Consider the following 23,522-nt stretch of genomic DNA (forward strand, 5'->3'; position numbering starts at 1 on the left):
TCCCATGGACGGAGGAGCCTGGACGGCTGCAGTCCATGGGGTTGCTAAGAGCTGGACACGGCTGTATAACTTCACTTTCATTTTCTGCTTTCATGCATTGGAGAAGGAAATGGTGACCCACTCCAGTGTTCTTGCCTGGAGAATCCCAAGGACAGAAGAGTCTGGTGGGCTGCCGTCTATGGGGTCCCACAGAGTCGGACATGACTGAAGTGACTTAGCAGCAGCAGCAGCAGCATCCAACTCTGGACCACAGCTGGAAAAATCACCAACGGGAAGCTTTTGTGAGGGGTATGATGTTGTTTGGATGTACAGGCTGGGATGTTTTTGAGTGCATGAATCTTTGGGTAGAAGATAATGGAGCCGAGGTGGGAGGAAAATGAGGTGTGAGTATCAAGCCAGAAGTCTGTGACATTGTGTTCCATTTAATTTTTAGCTTTAAGAATTTATGATGAGGTCTATACTAGCTTGCCCCTGACCCCTCCAAACTTCAAGGCAGGCCTAGAACTGGGGCAAGTCACTTAGCCTATTTTAGTCTTAAGTTTCCTCATCTGTAAACAGGATGGTAGTAACTGTTCCACTAACCTCAAAAGGTTGGGAGGATAAGAATGATCTTTAAAATATTATTAACTACTGTGCTGAGCACACAGCATGGTTCAAGCACTCTGCAAGGCACTTTGAATGGATTCTATTAGATCCTTGAAAATCTTGAGGGCATGCAATTTTTATCCCATTTTTAAAGAGCAGCAAACAGGCTCAGAGAGGTTGCTTCTCTCTTAGCCTCTCCTCCTCCATCAGGGGCACAAGTGAGATAATGTATGTAACAGTCTCCTACACATACAAGGTGATACTATAGTTATTCATTATTTACCTCATGTTGGGTGAACAAAAGGAACAAATATCACTGATCTTCAGAAGCTCACATCATTATGGAGGGAAACAAACAAGAAATAAATCAAGTAATTAAAATATGTAGCATGTCAGACGGTGGTAAGGAAAGCAAGGGAGAGAAAGAGGGGCATGTGGAGATAGAGGGAAAGTCACATTCGAATAAAGATACAAAGGAGAAGCGGAGGGAACATCATTCCAGGCTTTGTTTTGTTTTTTGGTGGCCTATGGAAGCCGGTCACCAATGCAGGTGGGAGAGGAACTGCAAAGGGAGAGGCCATGAGACTGCGAGTTCTAAAAGTGGTATGGAGGCCAATGTAGCTGGAAAATGAGTAGGGGGTTGAGTTGTAGGGGATGAGTCAGAGAGACAAGTGAGGGAGGACCACTCTGTAGGTAATTTAGGCCATAATAAATAAGGACCTTGGCTTTTACTGTAAATGTGATGGATAACTAATGAACTTTTCTTTCTTTTCTAGCAGAAGAATAGGGCTTCCCTGGTGGGTCAGAACATAAGGAATGTGCCTGCAATGCAGGAGTTCTGGGTTCAATCCCTGGGTCGAGAAGATCCCCTGGAGAAGGGAATGGCTACCCACTCCAGTATTCCTGCCTGGTGAATTCCAGGGGCAGAGGAGCCTGGTAGAAGAGTAAGTTGAACAGGAATGAACAGATTCACTATACACATTGGAGGCAAGGGGCAAAAAGAGGGAGGCCAAGTAGGTGGTTATTGCAAAGTGCAAAGTTTAGGCCAAAGATGATGCTGGCGTGGACCAAGGTCATGGCAGTCAAGACAGTGGGTAGAGGTTAGATTCCAGATACAGTACTCTGAAGGTTGAGCTGACAGGTTTATTGAAATTTGTAGGGTGTAAGAGAAAGAGTCAAGAAAGATGCCAAGGATTTTCACCTGGGCACTGGGTGACTGGTGTAGATGACTGTTGGCTGGAATGGGGAAGGCTGTGGGTGGGGCATGTTTGGGGCCAAAGATCTGGAGCCTGGTTTGCACATGTTAATTCTGAGACATCTACTGGGCACCAGATGGAGATGTCAGGTAAGTTTTCTCACTTCATTGGACTTGATTTTTCTTCTTCTCTCTTTTCACAGAGTGGTAATGACACTTATTCAAGGTGGTGGTCTATGTCATAAAGAATCTGATGCTGGCCCCCAAGTGAGGAGTTTGAGAGAAATATGGGGAAGCAGTTGGGGCAAGGGTAATATCTAGAAATACAAAGGTCTAGAGATACAATTTGTAACTCAGATTCAGTTTCAGAAGGTTGGGCCAGGACGGTTTCTTCTCTTGGAAGCCGCACAATCTGTTTAATGCCACGCAGATGATTTCAGGAACCTAAAATGTTTGTTCATAACCTATTCCAACTGTTTAAAATAAACTAGATGTTGAAACAGTATGGTTGAAAATTGGAAGAAAGTCCAGCGTAGTAGGTCGTGCAAATAACAATCCTCTGAATATGGCCTCCATACAGACAGCAAAACATGAACTTATTGAGGGTGAGCGAAAGGGAGGCAGGTAAAAATAAAACCCTAGGACCAGAACTCCAGAGCTGTGGCCGCTGGTTGGCTGACCTTACACTTCTCGACCTGGCCCCGGGGGTGGGGGTGGGGGTGGGGGAGGTGGGGGCGGAACACAGCAGGCACAGTGACATCTTAAAGGGCTCTGTCCTAGTGTTTCTGAACCAAGTAAGTCCGACTTGGGTCCGGGGTCTGGAGGTTTACTCTGCCTCATGCCAAGCACACCTGCAAGGGTTTCTGCTTATGTCACAGGATTTGCTGTCTGAGTCTCGCGCAAAAGGCTGATCACCTTTAAATCTGGAGTGTTTGCCAGTCTAGAGGCGGTGTTTAGTCCAGTATTGAACCTGCACGTTTCCACCTCCTTAGTTTCGCGGTCACTTGTCAGGCGCCTGCTGAACACTGAGGCAGGAGGGAACGCTTTCCGTGAAGCAAGTCACAAATACACCTAATAACCCCCTAGAGGACTGATTGCCTCTGCAGCGACTCGGAGCCCAACCCCTGGGTTCAAAACGACTGTCCAGGGCGGCCCAAGCTGTGGCCGGACTTCTGTTCCAGGTCAACTTTCAGCCCCGGCGGCCGAGACCTGGCGGCAGGGGGAGTATGGAGAGGCGAGGGGACGCTGCAGATCCCCCGGGATTCTGAGTGGGATGTGGGTAGGGGGCGCGGCGTAAGCCGGGGAAGGAATGGGAGTGGGGAGAGGGGAGAGGGGAGTCTGCGCCTTCCGCCCTGGCGCTAAGACTCGTCGCCTCCCCGAGGCCAGGTGGAACGGGGACCCCGCCAGCCCCGCCAGGGCGCTGCCATCCCGGGCCGCCGGGCCGCCCGGCTCACCTGGGCCGCCGAAGGTGCCGCTCACCAGCGAGGGCGCGGCCGGCGGGCCTACCGGCTGGGGGCCCGGGGGCGGGCCCGGGCGCAGGACGCCCGGCCCCCGCCGACGCGGCGCGAGCCCACTGGCCGCAGACCCGTCACTCACTCTTCACCATGGTTGCAGCACAAAGCGACCGGCCCCGGAGGCCGCTTCCTCCCTAAGGAACGGCGGGGCGGCGCGGAGGCGCAGGAGGAGGAAGAGGCGGGGAAGAGGAGGGGAGTCGCTGCTTCCCAAACACTCTCCGGGGGGCTGTGCGCGACGCCCGCCGCCGGGAGTCCGGACCCGGCTGCCAACGGCCCCTTCCCTCCGCGCCCTCAGACCGGGAACAAAGTTGCCGAGAGTCAGGCGGCCGAGGGCGCAGCCGGGGGCGCTCTGGCCGCTCCGCGCGCGCTGATGGGGGGAGGCGGCGGCGGCGGAGCGCACGGCGGCTGCCGGGGCGGCGGCGGCGGCGAGGCGGCCCGAGGGGATGCAGCAGCAGTCGGGGGGCTCGGCGGAGCTCAGTAGACAGAGCTCCGGCGCGGCGGAGACGGAGACCGAGGCGATTCAGCTCCGGAGCGCCCAGACTTGAGCCAGTCCTCAGACGGCGGCCGCGGTGCCGGAGTGCTTTCCGGAGACCCCCAGAGGAGGGGGAGGCCCTGCGCCCGGAGGAGCAGGAGGCCCGCGCGCCCCAGCCTCCCCCCTCACCGCGGCTCGAACTCCCTAAAAATAACTCAGGCCCAAGAGGGCCGGGAGGAGCCGCCGCCGTCCCCGAGAGGAGCCGGGGAGGCGTGTCGATCCAGGGCCCGGAGGGAGCCTTCCAGACCGCGCGGCGCAGAGGAAGCGGAGGAGGCGGAGGAAGCAGGAGCTCCCGGCTGCCGGGCGCCTCGGGGACCCTCGGGCCTCACGCCCCCCGCCCCGCTGCGCGCCCGGGGCCCCGCCGCCCGGTCGCCGCCGCCGCGGTTTGGCTGGTTGGCCCGAGGCGGGCGGGCGGAGCGCGCAGGGCGGAGGCGGCGGCAGCGGCGGCGGCGCTGGGCCGGGAGGAGGCGGCCGAGGGCGCGGAGCGGCCCCGGCCCGGGCCGCGGGGGGAGATGGCGTCCTACGTGGATAACAGCTTCCGCCAGGCGGTGATGAAGAACCCGGCCGAAAGGACCCCCCAGGTGAGACCCGCGTCGGCTGCGCCGTCCCAGCCTCCACCCCTCCCGACGCCGTTTGCCCCGCGCACCCGCGCCTCCCATCAGGTCCCCAACTTCCAGTGGCTTCCCATCTCCAAGCCTTCACCGGGTCCTCCTGGCATTATTTTCCCCTCTCTTGGGTCTTCTTTTCGCTGCCCTCTCGGTGCTGTCCTGCCCCCGCGATTGTCCGGCGGGACAGAGAGGTCTTTCCCGACCGTCCCGTCTTCCCAGCCGCGCGCTGGGCCTGCGAGTCAGCGGGGGTGACCTCTCCTCGGCAGTCCCTCTTGTCCCACCGGCCGCAGTGCTCCCTTCCTCCGCGAGCCTATGGCCCCTTCTGCCTTCAGAGTTCTTGGGTGTTTGCAGAGGTGTTGAGGAAACTTAAAGGGCTCTGCGAAAGACAAATCCGCGGTGGCCTTCTAAAGTGAAACGTTTGAGATGTTTGTATATTTACTGTTTTGCTTTTTTGGGGGGGGAAAAGGATGCCGCTTTCCAAGGAAGGGAGGAAGAAAGTTGGATAGCTAGGTTACTGCTTGTAGTTTCAATTGCAGACAGAACTGCAGATCAGGCATGTTCAAATACTAATCCCCCTCCCCCCCCCGCCCCCCGCCCCCGGGAAGGGCACCCTGCGGATTCTTCTGGTGTTGCACAACCTTGTCAAAATTAGGTAAGTTGGTTAACCTTTATACATTTCATTTACGTTCAGGCTTATTTTTTTCTGGCTTTAAGTGGAGGAATTGCTGATGGTGTTGGATCTGGTCGTCTCTAGTTGGACTAGAAAGGGGGAAATTTATAAAATGTGGTGGTTTGATTTTTTTTTTTTGCTTGTAGTTGCTGACTGGATAATGACGCATGCGTTGGGATGGTGACTCCAGGGGATCCTGCTGCCAACCTTCTTAAGACAAATAAGCCCTCCTGATCCTTGGGACCATCAGATATTTAGGATCTAGTGCTTGAAAGAGTGGCTTCGCTTGTTAGGTGTTGGATGCCATCTGTTCACATCCAAATGCTCTCCTCTGCCGTTGACGGTTGTTATTTAATGCGGGGAGAAGAGGATAAAATAGACTCTTCCACCGGCTGCCTTTGGGCAAGGCCCAGGAACGGCACCTGGTACCGTTTTTCATTTTTTTTCTGAGGCAGCCGTCACATCTGGGGAGTGTAGCTAGAGTGCGCATATTTACCAAACATGTGGAAGATGGGTGGTAAATTTTACAAGGAAAATTCAGTTCACACTGTCACCGGAAAGTTCCCGTTCTGAAGGATTACTTTACCAAAAACAAGGACTGTGCTGCTCAGGTCCTGTTGCACTGCCTCTCCTGTGCCTTTTCCACCTACTGTTTGTTTTGTGGTTGGCAATCACTCAGTTTTCTGCATCTGAAACTGTAGGTTCTCAGCCACAGTGTGATGGAAAAGCTAATTTCAGTGAGGTGTTTCAATGCCTTTCAGTGTTTGAGGTGCCAAGTGAAATCACACATGCTGAGAGTATTAGAACTCAGTAAGGTGGTCAGAAAATGATGTCAGAGGCCTTGGGTGGAAATTAGAGAGAGGGAAGTGGTGTGTTTGGTTGGTTGATTAGAATAGCAGTGACTCAATACCTACTATCAGGTGGTGGGGGGGGGGTAGTCGGTCACCAAACAAGGCTGAAAGAGACAGAATGTCCACTGTGACAGTGCGTGGATTGTGCCAAAGAAATGAACTGTTAAACTTTCCTCTTTCCGTGCCAGCTGTGGAGAACAGAGTGAACACCGACCAACATAGAACTTGGCCTGAGTCAGAAGTGGGCCAGTTGCTACCGACACCAACAATGTGCAAACTTCACTGACAGCCTGAAAGCAGCATATTTATCTCCCTCCCCCTGCCCCTCCACACACACCTTCACAGAACAAGTCACCCTCAAGAAACTTACCAAACATTTTGAACTTTCGTGAGTGTCCACCCTATTAATTTTAATGCTCAATGCAAACCTCCATGTTTATCATTTTAAAGAGAAAGTAGTTGGTAAGGTGACTGCTTCCCATCTTTACCTGGCTTGTTAAAAAGAATTACTTTTCTTCTAAAAGTTTGAAATTTACTCAGAAGTAAAAAAAAAACAAAACAACTTTGGTATCAGGTGCCTTTTCTGTTGAGTGCTTTGTGAATGTGAGGACTGGAAGTTTTCCTGCACTCTTCTCATGACTACTTGAGAGTTAGTATTTTGTAATATAAAAGCAAAGTTATTAAACCTATGAACAGGCACACATGGATCAGGAAAGTTTTGATGTTGTGCTTCCTTCTGTTTCTCAGGATAGATTTATGAAGAGTTTGTATGATTCTTACGACAAGCAAAAGAAAGGCGCTTTAAGAAAAAGATAGAGGAAAAAACATATATATATATATATATATATATATGTTTTGTTACATTACATTTTTTTTTTTAATCCCACCAACCCAGTCTCCTAAAACCCGAGAAGACATACTTTTGTACCAGGTCGGTCAGTTGCCTAGAAGTAATCATGCTGTCACTTGTACAACCTAAAAAGTTAGCTAAGAAGTTAAAGAGGTTTTGGGGGCAGGGAGAACCTCAATGCCAGACACAGGGACTTTGAAAATTACTATGAAATTAGGAAGCTTTTCATAGCCACCTGGGAAATGGAATCCATTTTCCCCATTTATTTAGGCACTTCACTAGAGGGGGGATGGTAAGGAGAAGCAAGCAAAATTGTCACCTGAATTTTTAGCCAGATGTTGCACATTCAGATTTAAGGGGCTGTCACTATTTCTCCTGATATTCTGGGAGGAGGAAAAAAAACTATCTTTAATCCAGTATGTATCCAGTATTGTGTGTCTGGAAAATGGCTAAGTTGTAGTCAATGGGGCACTGTATTCTCACTAACAAACCTTGAAAATAAGGAACACTGCACGTTCTATTGATATTTTTCAGTGCACCTCTTGTTGAAAAAAAGGACTCTTAAGTAATTGCTTTATTAAACTATTTGGGTTTATGTCTTTAATCACTTAAGTGGGAAGCTTGGTCACCTAAGCAATTTAGTGAAGTAAAAGATGTAAATAAATTACAAATAGCTTCGCCCCCAAGGCTTTAAACAATAAAATGAGTTTTCCAAACCATTTTATTAACTTACTGAGTTCAGACCCTTTCAGATTGCTTAGGTAGGGTGTTTAAATGCCTGTTTTTACTCTTTCAGGTGAAACATCTATTGCAGAGTTGTTTTTTCTGCTTTAAAGATTTAATATGTGTTTTTAGCTAGTTGTAAAAGTTACTTTTTAAAATATTTGTGTTTTAATTTATGTTAAACCATTTGTGTTAAAATGGTTTGTATTTTAAAAAGTATTTTAAAAAACAGCTCCTGCCTCGCCTCTTCCTAGTTAATAATATTACTTTGTTCTTCACTGATTTTGGGGGGGGAGTGTGTAGCTATACACCTTTTGATTTAGTTGCAAATTCATGAATTTGTCATCAGAGAGCTCATAACAGTGCAAGACTATTCTTTGCAAAAGTCACTTGGTAGAATACCTCTTGAGTGTTAATAAGAGGGTTGAAAAAGTGCCTTTAGCACAGGGAACTTTAAACTGTGCGAATCTGCACAAAAAGAGTTTCTCTGGTGGATGTTTAACTTTCAAATCTAGTGGAAGAATTGTCTATTTTCACATAAAAATTGACACATAAAAATTTCCATTTCTTTTTATCATTGTTTATTAGCAGTCTTATATTTTCATCTGACAACTTATACTTTGATTATATTTTGGCTCGTTTTGGGGCTCTAGTAATAAATAATTTGTCTTAAGTAGTTTTTGTTCATAAAACACAACTGAATGATCTGGGTGCAATTTTGAAAAGCATGTCTCACAAAGTAATACCTGTTTGGGTACAAGCATTTAGCTCTCATAGCAATGATATTTGAATTTGGAGGTTAAAAAAATGCACATTTATTACTGAAAAGCTAATTTCAGACTGTATTAGCATGTGGCTCTAAACAAGTGAGGACTTAAGTTTGTGGTAAAAATTATTAACATTCTTATGCATTATTGGTGGAAACTTAGTTGCCTTCAAATAACCTTTTAAACATTTAGTAATTAACAGTTCCATAATTAGCTTTGCATATCTTGGCTGAGATTCAAAATGAATCTAACTGCAGTGCTGTGTGGAGGCTGGTTTAATATAGTCCTTCCCAGACCCTGGGATTTTCACAGACACTCAACCCCACCCCCTCCCCCAAATAAAAAAAAAAATGTAGAGGACTTCCTGGTTGCCAACTTGGTGCAGTTTTCTTCCTCTCAAGAAAGGATGTAAAATAAAAAAAACCCAGCTATAACCTCTTAACACTATAATTTTACGTATGAAAACTCACCAAGGTTTTTTTTTTTTTTTTTTTTTTTTAAATAATTGAAGAATAGTTGCCTTACAGTGGTCATTTCTGCTGTACAACAAAGTGATTCAGTTCAGTATATATATAACCATTTTTTGGGGCCGCACTGGGTCTTTGTTGCATAGGCTTTCTCTGGTTGCGGTGCTTGGGCTTCTCACTGTGGCTGCTGCTTTTGTGGAGCACGCGCTCTATGGGTGCGTGGTCTTCAGTGGTTGCAGCACTCAGGTTTAGTCGTTGTGGCGCACAGGTTTAGTTGCTCCTTGGCATGTGGGATCTCCCTGGACCAGGGATGGAACCCATGTCCTTGGCAGGAGGATTCTTAACCACTGGACCACCAGGGACGTCCCTAGAAGATCTTTAAAACATTCTTTTCCATTATGATTTATCACAGGATATTGAATAAAGTTTTGTACTCTGCAGGACCTCGTTTATCCATTCTATATATAATGGTTTGCATCTGCTAACACCAAATGCCCAATCCATTACCCCAGTTCCCTCCTGTTTGAAACCATAAGTCTGTTCTTTTTTTTTTCCTCTTAATTTTCTGTTGGCCTGAGAAAACTTCATCCAGGTAGATTTGGGGGCGGGGGGGAGTTAAACACAGTAAGGTCTGCCTTTGATTTTGAAATTTAAGTCATATAATGTCGTATTACATAAAGTAATAGCAGCATTTGCTTCCGACGTAAATGAATTATTTGAAATAAAGATAGAGTAACCTTTTTGAAAAACAGAAAGACTGCCTTCTTGACTCTTCTGAAAAAATTGGTTGTTGTTTGTTTTTAGCTTTGTTTTGTAAGCTTTATAGGTAATGAAAAGGAATTATAATTCCCTCAAAGAACTTTGGTCTAGACTTGTGTAAAGAGATGTGGAAGTGCGGACCCCGGTGATAGTTCCATGATATTGGTATTATATGAGCTGTTCCCTCTCCTGGTAACAGTTTTCTAGAGGTTTAGAATTTCTCAAATATTTAATAAGAGCTAGATAAACTGCAATCAGAACTTATTTGATCCTGTTAACTGCTGGAAGTTCAGTTGACCAACCAGTACTTTCTGGCCCTTGGCAGCTTTCTGTTCTCTAGCTTGTGGTGTGTGTTCATGTAAAAGCTAATCAGAAAAGAGACCCTGAAGAAGAATTAGCCGTTGGTGGTTTATTCTGGGGAGGGCTGATCGTAACTTTCTTAGAAGCTAGCTAGCAATCAGTGGAACTGAAGGGATGCACGATGGTGATTCTGATCTCTCCTGAGTATTCATGCTAGAGTTGAAACTCATTCTTTTTAAAAAATAATTTTTGTTTTTAGTTTGAGATAATTGTAGATTCACATGCAGTTATAAGAAATAATGCAGAGATCTCATTACAAAAACGTTTGTAATGTTTTCCCCATTACAAATATCTTACAAAACTGTAGTGGAATATCACAACAAGGATACTGACAATGATAAAGCCTAGGTGCAGATTCCATTACCACAAGAATTCCTTTTGTTGCCTTTTTATAGGCACGATCACGCCAGCCCTACCTCTGGCAAGGACTAATCTCTTCTCCATTGCTATAATTTTGTCATTTCAAGACTGTCATGTAAGTGGAATCATACACAGATTGACTTTTTGGATTGGCTATTTTTCAGTTAGCATAATTAAGACATGTTACCTTTTGGCCAAAATGAGTTTAGTTACTATTATCTCTGAGTGGTTTGGGCTGTGTTCTTGAGATACCAAAAGTATTTGGGGATGGGGGCAGCACAAGGTAAGGTGGATTTAAAACAGTAACAGTGAGAAATTGTTAATAAACATAGGTATAAAATAAAGACCGAAGATCATTAGATCTTGGATGAGCAAGAGTTGTGAGAGTACAACACATTTGGGATATTTCAATATATATAGTTTTTTTTCCATAAAAACATTTTTTTCTGTGTATATAATGTAAGTGTAAAGGTAGTCTTACCATCTAGAATATGTCATGAAAAGAAATTACCTGGTTTTCCTCAACCGAAGTGGTGTTTTACAATTCAGAAGGAAGTCTGATGGATGTATTTATACAAAGGAGTTCCAGGGGGACAATTTGAACAACCAAATATGGAATTATACCTCTAGGGGAAAAAATATCCATGAACTCATGCCAACATAAGTAAATTATTAAATAAATAAATAGGGGAGAAGAGACAGCTCTTTGTTACAGTAGGATTCCCAAAAAGTAGAAGGTGTGCTAGAAGTGGAAAATCACTGGTAGGCAAACCTTACAGTAATAATAGTTGCAAACAAGAATCAGATGCCAGAACTAGTGGGTGAGAGTGTGATGACAAATATGTATACATCGGATATCAGAATATTTGCTTAGTCTCAAAGTGTCTTCCCCACAAGATCAATTAATTAATTACAAAGGGGAAATCAGTACTTTTAAAGTGAAGAAAATTAGCAGATACCAAATTGACTAGGTGATCAAAGTTATATCACAAGGTGTGTCGACATGATGCACCAAGGAGGGCACATCTGAAGCGGTGTTCTTACTAAAAAGCCCTTCAATTTGAGTGTCATAAAACACTAGGCAAATTCAAATTTTAGGATGCTCTACAAGACAACCTGGAGGAGGAAAGGGCAACCCACTCTAGTATTCTTGCCTGGAGAATCCGTTGGACAGGGAAGCCTGGCAGGCTATACAGTCCATGGGGTCACAAAGAGTCGGACACGACTTAGCAACTACACACACGAGATGGGCAGTACCCAGAAGTGTGTTCAAGGATGAAGTGCTGTTGAAGAGCCACAGATTGAAGGAGACCAAGGAAGCATTATAACCAAATGAACTGTGGGATTCTGGGTGAGGTCTCGGACCAGAAAGTGAACACTGGGACAGCCGGTGACATTTGAATCGATAGTTTTACTGTGGCAGGCTGGATGAAGAGTGTATAGGATCTCTGAACTACCTTTTATAAAAAAATAACTTGTTTTAGTGTAAAGCTATGTCAAAATTAAAAGTGAAAAAAAACCAACAACCAGCTTTTGGGGTTGTTGTGACTCTGACAAGAGGCCACCAAATTAAGATATTTAAAAAAAATAATCTTTTTTCCTGAGTTAATCTTAATGAAGAGCTCAGTACCTTTTAGCTAAATATTTTGCGTACATTAGGCCATTAGTGACATGGCTGAATCAATATATTAGAGGAAATTACACACACACATATCCAAGCTTGCAATAAATGGACAAGAAGAGCTAAAATTTATTCACCTTTTTCCCTAAATTTTGTAGATATTCCCATAAAAATGCAGTGTATTTTACCAGTTGTGACAGTTTCATGATCCCAAATGTAAGTGAATTAGAATATTTGGTATATGAAAAAAATGTGCAGGAGATAAAATGTTCCATGCGCATGAGGCAAGTAGAAAAGACGCTGTGGTAGTAGTTTAAGGAAGTCAGTTGAGGTGAAATCAAGTTTGTAGCATCCCCCTCTCTTTCCTCTCCTGTAAACTTAAAGTCTCTAAATTGTTACTTTTGGTAGGAGTGAGGAGGTGGAAGGGAGGGGGAGGGTGGCAGTGACTGTTGAAGAGGCAGGTCAGAGGCCCTATTACAGCTGGAGCTGATGAGACCTCTGAGCTGCGTGTGCAGCGTTTCATTAAAATCAGTTCAAGACAGAAATACAAATCTTTTTCCATATATATATATATATATTTTATGTATATATATAAATGGAAAATTGAAACACAAAGACATTATAATATAATGCCTTTGTATTTCTTTTACAACCTCCCCTCCTCTGCCAGCCACCTACCTTTCTTTCTTGTGGTAAATATTGGAGAATACATGTTGTTTTTTTATACTATGTATTTTTTTTCTGTAACTGAAACTAGTGCTGGAAGATTAGATTAAAAAATATAGGTGCTAACATTTGAGATAACTACAAATAAATTATAAGCTGGGAGATATTTACTATTTTCAATTATAAAGATAAAGCCATTTGTTTTCTATATTTCAATAGGATTTTTTTGTTTGATGTTTTCAGTAACTGCATTTGAGGGCACAACTGAAAAAGAAGAGCTGGCCAGCCTGTGAAGTAACTAAAATCTTACATTAATAAAGTAAAAAATAGTGAAAATATATAGATGTTAACTAGCCCTATTTAACATTTGTCCAGTTGTTCTGTATGTAAGTTAAGTATTTGAAGTCTTCAAGGCAGTAAAGTTTCTGATTTCTTCTGTAAGTGACATTATGCAGTCTTGCAAGCTCCACACTCAAAATTAGAAAATTTTTGGTAAAATTGTTAGAAATGTTCAGCTAAGTTAAATTAGTTACGGTATTAAAAAAGTGCTTGATCAAATTTATACATTTCCAAACAACTAGAGCTGAGTTTTAAAAACTCACGAGTTAAAAAAAAGATTGAAATGCCAAGAATAGAGGTGAAGAAGACTTTGCATTTCAGTTTTTTCTAGTCTTCATTGGTGTCAGATTCCCTTACTTTTGTGGGACTGGAATAAACTGAGGGGCGAGCTTTAGGGCTGGCGTTATCAAGCACTGCCCTGCTCCTTCAGTTGGGAAACCACAGACTTCTCTCCGAGGCAGAAGTGTATGCCGAGACCCACAAGTTCTTCAATCCCAGATGTGAATCTCCAAACCTAAAGTCATTTGAGACTTAAGTTGGAATGGGTGAGAATTCCTATCTTGATTCCATTTTCTCTGGTATGGTTTAAATCTACATCAGTTAGAGGAAGCTCTGTGGGGGTCAGCATGGTAAAATCATTTCACTTTAAAAGTCCTTGTTCCCACTTGACATTTGGTGGGATGGCTGCTTTCCTTTGTAGTTGCACATTTGTGTCTTTAAGTGCATTCACAGTATAGTTATTTTGAGTTTATTGAGTATATTCCCTTCATCTAACCTGATGGCTATGATCCTGAACTTTGGTATCCAGACCACAGACAGCTTTGTGGTCCTGTGGAGGTAACTTCACTTCATGGGGTCTCAGGCTTTTGGATTTCAAGGGCTTTTTAAAAATCATAAAACTCTGGGCTTCTGATATTGATTTGTCATCTATTTATTTTGAGAAATAAGCTTGTTAAAGTGAATTTAAACTCTCTCTCCACTATTCTCATTTCATAAAAGAAAGGACATTCTAATATCATAAAGACAGAAAGGTTATAATCTCAGAATAAATTGAGCTCTGTTTCACCATATTCTGTTTTTGTCAAGGATTGTTAAAATTTTGCCACCGATGAGTATGGGGCTTCCCGGGTGGTGCTAGTGGTAAGTAGCCTGCCAAAGCAGGAGACAGAAGAGATGTGGGTTTGATCCTTAGGTTGAGAAGATCCCCTAGAGTAGAAAATGGTAACCCATTCCAGTATTCTTGCCTGGATAATTCCATGGGCAGAGGAGCCTTCTGGTCGATAGTCCATGGGTTCGCAAAGAGTCAGACCCGACTGAGCAACTCATATTACCAGCCTTGTATAATTGTATAGATTAAGTATGTTCATGTATTTTTAGTTTTTTTTTTTAACAGTCTCTGACTTGAGTGCTTAATATTTGTTGTATTTTAAAACGTTTTATTGTATATTGGAGTATAGCCTATTAGCAATGTTGTGATACTTGCAGGTGGACAGCGAAGAGACTCAGTCATTCATACACATGTATCCATTCTCCCTCAAACTCCCCTCCCATATTATTATTTTTCAGTTGTTGGTGTTTATTTTTCCCTTAGATAATTTTTCATCATTCATGTATCTTACAGTTAACTCACTGAAGTGATCATAACATAAATCTAATTGGTAGAATTGATTCATGGCTTAGATTGTGTTGGCATTGCATTAGTCTGCAGGTTATCAGAAACCACACACACAGAGGCCTAGTGATGGGCTTATCTTTCTCACAAAATAAGAAATCTCAAGTTAGGCAGTTCAGGCCTGATGGAGAAGCTCTAAGATTTCATCAAGGAAACTAGCTCATGCTACTTAGCAAGTGATTTTAGGTTTCAGAGTCCCAGGATGATGGCTGCATCCCAAGCAGGAGAGATGGGAGAAGGTTGAAATTCTTAGCTCTTTTGTTGGTAAGAGTTTGTTATTTTGAAGGGACGTCCTCTCCAGGTGTTTGTCATTGACCAGAGCTGGGTCACATGGCTACTCCTAGTTGCAAAGGAGGCTGGAAATATATTTTGCACTTAAGCCTGTATATTGCAGAAAGGCAGGAAAGAAGGAGGTTAAGATGAATGAGCGCTATGAGCTGATAGTATTTGTCCAACTTACTTTGTGTAGGAAATGGATGATTGTAAAAAGTTTACAGAGTGATTCTCAGGAGACCTCTTTGAAAGTCTTACTTCCAGAGGTCTTACAGTAACATATAGAGCTACATTACTGTAATTGCAGTTTTGGAGTCACATAGATATATTTAACTTTTTAGTTCAGTTATTAGATGTATGACTATTAATTTTCTGAAGCACAGTTTCTTATTTGAAAATAGAGGTAAAAATACCAGTGTGTGAACATTATATATAAATATAAATAAAATACTAATGTGACTTTTAAGTATGTTTTTAAGTGGAAACTATTGATTTATGTAGTGATTTAAAATAAAACATAGGATTATATTTTCTACATTCTTTTCGCATCAGTTGCACTCTTTTAAAATTTTATTTCATTCCTTGTGTGTTCAGTTTTGTGTTCTGATATTTTTGTGTATAGCAGTGCTTTGTTATTTTTCTGGGACTTTTAAGTTTTCAATTTGTCATTCCTCATACAAGCTGAATCATCATCATTTTATAAATATGCAATCATATATAAAATACTTATAAAAGATAGCAGTTTAAATAGTTTTCTGTAACTTGTTGAATTCATACTTATAAACTTATGTTTTTGAGAAAAGTGACTTCATATTGAATGTTATATGAGACTAGTGAAAGTATGTGAAAGTGTTAGTCGCTCACTTGTGTCTGACTCTTTGTGACCCCATGGACTGTAACAAGCAAGACTCCTCTGTCCATGGAATTCTCCAGGCCAGATATTGGAGTGGGTTGCCATTCCCTTCTCCAGGGGATCCTCCTGACCCAGCAATTGAACCCGGGTCTCCCGTATTGCAGGCAGATTCTTTACTGTCTGAGAAGACAGACTTTGATATTAAAACTTTAAGTATGCAGTATGTCTTGCTTTAGAGTAGATGTGAATAGTTATGGGCTTTTAATGATAGCATTCAAGATTTATGTAGATAAACTGCTCTTATGTGTAGTGGGGTCAGTTAAACCATTTGATATCAGAAGCTCACAGCTAGAAATGTTACTTGAAAGAGTCTGGGGTATTTGTTATTTTAAAACAGTCTGTGTTTTTTTGTAAGTTATTTGTTTCTGGGAGGGGGGCTAAGGTCTAAAATATGCCTGAATCTGGAGTATAAGTTAAGACTTTGATTTCATTTAAAATGGATTAATGTGAAAAAAAAAATGGATTAATGTGTAAGGTGTCTGTTGGCCTCACTGGAGAGATTGCTTGGCTGGAATTTGCCATGCGTCTTTAAAACTCAGGTCTTGGCACACCCCATAGCACAGAACTGGAGCTAATAAATGCTGTTTAATGACTTGATTTTTTTTTCCCCTGAGAATTTGAGATACAGCGGAAAATGTAATTATATACTTCTACATTAATAGTGAATTGGGTAAAAGCTGAATAGGAGCAGTAGTTCAGTTTCTGTAACACAGAAGCCCTCCTTTATAGAAACATGTAACTTTGTGGAGCAGAGTTTTTTTTCTTGAGTATCAGGCAGTTGCCTCCCCATAAGTTTAATCACTTTGGTGTTGATATACTGAACTGTCATTTACACTATATTTGATTGTAATTTAACAGAGTGTATAAATTCTTCCTCTGAGCTCCTGTGACATCTTTGTTCTACTTTGCAGTACCTTTTTTTAAAAATTACTTTGAGATTTTTGACTATGGTCAGGGACAGTAGTGTAATGACAGACTTAAATTAGTATTTAGAACCAATTTGCTGATAAAGCATTACTAAGTAGAGATCTCAGCTTTGATCCATTTTATTAGATATGACTATTTGTATAGATTAACTCCTTGGGCTTTCCAGATGTTGCATTGGTAAAGAATCCACCTGCCAATGCAGGAGGTGCCGGTTCAATTCCTGGGTCTGAAAGATAGGGAGTAGAAGAAATAACAACCTACTCTAGTATTCTTGCCTGGAAAATCCCATAGCCAGAAGATCCTGGCATGCTATACTTGCATGAGGTTGCAGAGAGTGACTGAGCACACACACATTAACTTCTTAAGGGGCAGTTTCAGAAATAGATTAAATACCCTGTGCTTAGATCTTTACTTAGTGATTATATATAAAACTTTAGAAAAAAGTAAACTGTACTAACACTCATTCTGGGTAAAATATTTACACATTTGTAGTAAAAGACATCTTAATTAAATACATGTATAGAGTAGAATTTAACTTCATTGATTTCTACTTTTTATCAGTACTTTGTAATTTTTAATTTGTCATGTAATGATTTTTTTTTTTTTTTGGTCACACTGCCTGACTGGTGGGATCTTAGTTCCCCAACTGGGGATCGGACCTGGGTCCTCAGCAGTGAAAGTACACAGTCCTAACCCCTCGACCACCAGGGAATTCCCATAATGTTCTTCTTTATGGGGAGGGATAGTGTGATTCCGGAGCATGAGTAAGGCATGTAATCCATAGACTGCTTCCCTTACCTGATGATGCCTGAAGGGACCTTGAGGAAAACAGATTTGTCAATGTTGGTTCTTGACGCTGAGTGGAACCTTAGAATCAGCTATCATTGTACCACAGACGTGGAGGCTTCCAGGGGCCTATGGAGAGTCCTGGAAATCTGGCCTAGCCTCCACCTTTAACTTCTATTAGAAAAGGGAGACTTACCACTAAAAAAAATGCTGCAACTCTCTGATCTAGTTTGGGACTCCTGAGAAAATAAACACCAAGAGTAGTTGTTGAATTTCCCCATGCCACAGGGACAGGGCCAGCACACTGTTGAAAACTTAATCTCCTAGATCAGGACTGAGTAAACTTAGCCCTTGGGCCAAATTCAGCCCATAGCCTGGTTTTGTGTATAACGTTTTATTGGGACCCAGCCAGGCTCATTCTTCCTGTTGTCTGTGGCTGCTTTCATGCTTCAGAGGCTGAGTATGGCCTGCAGAGGCTAAAATACTTACTGTCTGGCTCTACAGAAATTTGTCCTCTGCCTTACAGACTCCTCATTTCTGAGAACTTCCAACTGATTTCAGGGCTCAAGGATTTAATATGTCTTTTATAATTGCAGGTCTGTAATCAAAGAGGTATGTTTACACAAGGGGCTTTCCAAGTGGCTCAGTGGTACAGAATCTGCCTGCCAATGCAGGAGTCGTGGGTTTGATCCCTAAGTCGGGAAGATCCCCTGGAGGAGGGCATGGCAACCACTCCAGTATTCTTACCTGGGAAATCCCATGGACAGAGGAGCCTGGCAGGCTGCAGTCCATGAGGTCACAAAGAGTCTGATGGTGATTGAGCATGCACACATCTTTATACAAAGGGGAGTGAAGTAGAGGCATCTCAACCCAGCCTGCTGCTGCTGCTGCTAAGTCGCTTCAGTCGTGTCTGACTCTGTGCGAGCCCATAGACGGCAGCCCACCAGGCTCCCCTGTCCCTGGGATTCTCCAGGCAAGAACACTAGATGCACTATTATTTAAATGCGGCGAAAACAAAGCTATTTTGTCAATTTCAATTATTTTCTTCTTTTGAGATGTAGCCAAAAGAGTACTGGGACTTTTAGTCATTCTAATAAAGTGTCTCCTGGTGTTCTTTACAAATACAATCTGAAAGGAGAAAAGAAATTTTATTATATAGTAACATTATTAACATAACAGTTCATAAAATGTCTTAAAGGCACTGGGTGTAATATGTGTTATTATTGTTCATCTGCTGATGTTTACCCAATATGTTTTTTTTTTTTCCTGAGTCTTACAGTTTTGCTCCCAGGAAGGACATATTTTTGTATAGGTTAATTCATCAGTTTTTCAGCCTGACTTTATTTAAACTGTGTTGTCTTTCTCTCGGTTTTCAAGAAATCTAGAGTTAGGTGAGAAGTTTTAAGAAAAATCCTCTTCCTGAATTAGGCTTTCATTAATGAAACAAAACTGAATTATATAAGCCCATCAGATATACCAGCCCCTGTTGGCACCAGCTGGGTGCTCTGCTTAATAACTCTGTGTTGTACTCAAAGATGCTTTTATTTCCATTGTGTTTGCAATCAAGAATGATTGTACTACTACCTTTAGCTTTTGAAAAATGATTGTAGGCATACTATCTAAACCTTTAAATTGGATTCAGAGATAAAACTCTTTGCTTTTTATTATATTGTTTACCTTTCTCTGTCTTGCACCCAAACAGGAACTTGCTTGAGTTGATCTTTCCTTTTCACAGTGGCTGCAGAATTGTCCTCAGTAGCTGTTACTTCTTGGCAATCACAAAAATAACTTAATTAATTAACAGATGATAACTTGTACGGGTATGGTAATTAGTTATATTGATGTGAGTAAAGAAAAGAGGCTATTTCAATGAGGCTTCTGGGGTTAGAAATGAAATTACTTTCTTGAGAAGATGGGCTTTCATTATGGTTTAGGAGAGAGACACTAAGGTCTCTAAAATTGCAACAGTCTTGCCAGTGTTCAGTGAAACTTTGTAGAAAATGTTAATGGAAATCTTATTACAATGTATTCAGTTTCAGACCTCCTCTCTCCTAGTAGAAACATTCCTAGTATTTAAGCTGCTTCCTTACTTCATCCTTAGAGGATAATCAGTTTTCATACTGTCAGTTGCCTCCTCAGTTGTCTAGGAAAAGTCTTCCAGAAGACTAGAATTAATGTAGTCTTCTGGAAAGGATTAAAAACTATTTAATTTAAAACTTCAGGGATATTGTACGGAATTTTGAACATTTTTGCTTGTGATTTTTTTTTTTTTTTTTAAGGAAGGGAGTAAATGTTACACATTTTGAGCCAGTTTTTAGGAAGACAGTATTTACCTTCAAATTGGTTGGAGGAAAATACAGACTAGCACAGGGGAAAGAAGAAAGAAACTAGCATCTCCTGGAAATCTTTGAAAGTCTGGTGAAAAGAAAACCATACTTCTCATCAAACTGGATGAGATTTTTTATTTTTATTTTTATTTTATTTTTTGAGATTTTTTAGAATTAAGAAAGATCTCCCCCATAACTTAAAGTCTAGCCTTTTGTATTTGTTGTTGTTCAGTCACTCAGTCGTGCCTGACTCTTTGCGACCCCATGTTGCAGAACACGCCAGGCTTCCCTGTCCTTCACTGTCTCCTGCAGTTTGTGCAAACTTGTTCATTGAGTGGGTGATGACATTCAACCATCTCATCCTCTGTCTTCCCCTTTTGTATATCTTACAGTTTTCTTTATATTTGAAATAGGTTGTGACTTTTTGTTTTTTGGTAAAATATCATTTACTCTCTCTTGTCCAAGGTTTAGACAAGAAAAAAAAAAAAGTGGCCAATCTCGATCATCTCTTTCAGAAGGTTATAAGGATTTCTCATAATTTTCTTAATTTATTAGGCAAATATTCCCCTTTGCTGATAGTGAAAATGAGCAAGTTAAATATGTTTATGGGAACCCATGCTGGTCCTCCCTGCTCTGCTTTTAGGCTAGGTTGTAATTTACACTTTCCTTCATTTTTACTCTTCTCAGTTGATTGTAAGATCAATAGTACAAGAAAAGAAACACTGCTGTGGACCTGTTTATTTAGGGTGGTATTTCAGAGAGAGAACTCCAAAGGCCTTATTTCTTGACAAGTAGAAGCCATTCCTGTGGATGGTAATTTTCAAGAATGATACTTGTAACCACAAAGAACAATACTCTTGCATTATCTTCTGGGTAAACTGCTCCTATGTTCCAACTGATTTAGTAAAAAGCTAACCATGGAGTTTGGGAAGGAAAACATCTATTTATTTTCCTTCCTGATTCTTCCTTTCATTCTCACTGCTGTCATCCTCAGGTCTTTGTCTGCGTGCCACAAGCAAAGGGACCCTTTTTACCCAGGGTCCCTTCATTCCTTGCTGTTCTTCCCTCAGACCTGTCCTGGGCGTTTAAAAAGGACTAACTTAAATGTTTCCTCCTCTATGAAGCTTTTTCTAGTCACTTGAGCTGGATATTGAGTCTTTCTTTGTGAAAATTTTTATTGTTTTAACTTGCGCCTCTCAGGAAAGCATTTATTGTCTGGTAATATTCTGAGTAATATTCTATAGTGTATATAGTGTGTGCACACACACACACTTTATCTGTTCACCCCTTGGTAGACATTGAGGGTGTTTCCACATCTTGGCTATTGTATTGTAAATAATGCTAACTGAACATAGGGGTACATGTGTCTTTTCAAATTACTGTTTTCATATCCTCTGGATAAATACCCAGCGAATAGCTGTAACATATGCCAGTTCTGTTCTTAATTTTTCCATTAATCTCTGTATTGTTCTCCGCAGTGGCTATAGCAGTCTACATTCCCATCAACGGTGCACAAGGGCTCCCTTTTCTCCACACACCTGGTATTAATAAGACCTGTTGCTTGTTATCTTCTTGGTAATAGCCATTTTGACCCATGGGAGGTGATATCTCATCGTGGTTTTGACTACAATTCTCTAATAATTGCTCATGTTGAGCATCTTTTTATTTACCTATTGGCCATGTCTTTGTCTTTTTTTTGGAAAAATGTCCATTCAGTCCTTTGCTTATTTTTTAATTGGACCTTGTGTTTTGAAATGTTGAGTTGTACGAGTTCTTTGTATATTTTGAATTGTATATTCTGGATTTTACCAAAATATCTGGATTTTACCAAAATATTTGGATATGACCCTTTGTCAGATTTATGATTTGTAAATACCTTTCCTCTTTCAGTAGGTTTCCTTTTCACTTTGTTGATGATTTCCTTCATGGTAGAAGGTTTTAGTTTGATGTAGTCCCATTTTAATTTTCAAATTGTGTGGCATGTGGAACTTCCCGAGCAGGGGGACAAGGAATCTAACCTGGACCCTCTGCAGTGGAAACATGGAGTCTTAAACACTGGATCACCAGGGAAATCTAAGTCTCATTTTTAATTTTTTGCTTTTGTTTCCCTTGCCTTAGGAGTCAAATCCAAAAACATAGCTAAGACCAATGTCAGGAAGGTTGTCGCCTATGTTTCCTTCTAGAAATTTATGCTTTTTAGGTCTTACATTCCAGCCTTTAATCTATTTTTAGTTAATTTTTGTGTGGTGACATATAATTGGTCTCTTTTCATTCTTTGGCATATAGTTGTCCAGCTTTCCCAACACCAGTTTTGAGGAGACTGTCTTTTCTTCGTTGTGTGTTCTTGGCTCCTTTGTTGTAAGTTAATTGTCCATGTATATATGCTTTTATTTTTGTGCTCTTATTCTGTTTCATTGATCTGTGTGTCTGTTTTTATACCAGGGCCATATTATTTTGATAACTGTAGCTTTGTAATATAATTTGAAATCAGAGAATGTGATACCTCCACATTTGTTATTCTTTCTGAATATAGCTTTGGCTAGTTGGGCTCTATTGTGGTTCCATATAAATATTTATTCTAGTTCTATGAAAGATGTCATTGGAATTTTGATACGGATTGCATTGAGTTTGTGGATTGTTTTGGGTAATATGATCGTTTTAACAATATTAATTCTTTCAATCCATGAGTGTGGAATATGTTTTTTTTTTTCTAATTTTTTTAACGCCCCCCTTTTTTAACCCCCCCTTTTTTTTAATCCTCCCCCAAATATGTTTTCATTTTATTGGTGTGTTCAGTTTCTTTCATCTTACAGTTTTTAGTGTACCTTATCTCTTATTTTAAACTGCAAAAAATTCCTTGAAGGTGAATCTATCTTATAGACATTTGTGTTTCCATGGTGTTTTATAATACCTGAGCGTTTCACAAATACTTAAACTATGAAGTGTGCATCAGACATTTCCATGTAATTCAATAAGCAGTACTGACAGGGCACGACCCAATTTGGTATAATTTTAAAATTTAACTCCTGGGAGATTATTTTTTACTATTTGAGTATAACATAATTTAGGCTTGTTATTATTTTAAGACAGCCACAATTAACTCAGAATTGCTTGGATAGGTGATGTGATTCAAATTTTACTTAGCCACCATGACTTTGGTCAGTCACATAAGTAAGTCAAAAATAGAAGCCTGAAACTCTAGGCATGATCTTATGAATTTCTAAGCCCTGGACTTCAGTTTTTTGCCTTGGATTTTATTCGAGGGGTGTATACATTTGCTTTTACTGGATTCTGAACTTTTTGTTTTATACATCTACTTTGTAAGCCTTTGTAAGTCAGATCGACAGTATTTTAAATTGTATAACTAATCTCTTGTAAGATCCAAGAGAAACAGTATTTGTAATGCCTTAGCTTCTTTTATATTGATGTTGCTTTAATGATGTCACTCATTTTGGGGTCTGTAATGAGGAAAAGTAGGTGAGAGAGAGGGGCTGGTGTGGTACTCTCTATTCTCTGAGTGACTTTGGCAGCTTTCCTTGGACCTCAGCTTTCTGGTCTTTAAAACAGTACACTGTTTTCGAGGGTATCTGTTAAGGGTTAAATGAACATAATGTATGAGAAAGTACTTCTCAAAGGGAAAAGTCTATACAGTAATGTAAGACATTACAATCACTGACACAATGAAAGTATTAGTGCCAGTAGAAATTGTGAGTCATTTTAAAAGATAAGAGACTATTTGGCTATACAAATAATACTA

At 41.3% G+C, this 23,522-nt stretch overlaps 1 protein-coding gene across 14 annotated transcripts in view; it reads left to right on the forward strand.

The window, feature by feature from the left end:
• The first annotated feature begins 3,518 nt into the window (after positions 1 to 3,518).
• The window catches only part of RAPGEF2 (Rap guanine nucleotide exchange factor 2), a 275,244-nt gene continuing 255,240 nt past the window's right edge, over positions 3,519 to 23,522 (forward strand). For 5 of the 14 annotated variants that reach the window (XM_070386457.1, XM_070386458.1, XM_070386461.1 and 2 more), the window contains exon 1: positions 3,522 to 4,407. In XM_070386457.1, coding sequence (XP_070242558.1) covers positions 4,339 to 4,407 — 69 coding nt within the window. In that variant the 5' untranslated portion in view covers positions 3,522 to 4,338. Of the gene's footprint in view, positions 4,408 to 23,522 lie in introns of all 14 variants that reach the window. The other 9 variants (XM_070386447.1, XM_070386448.1, XM_070386453.1 and 6 more) reach the window with 4 other exon arrangements.

The sequence above is a fragment of the Bos mutus genome, chromosome 17 (genome assembly GCF_027580195.1).
Source record: "Bos mutus isolate GX-2022 chromosome 17, NWIPB_WYAK_1.1, whole genome shotgun sequence".
In the NCBI taxonomy this organism is placed as follows: Eukaryota; Metazoa; Chordata; class Mammalia; order Artiodactyla; family Bovidae; genus Bos; species Bos mutus.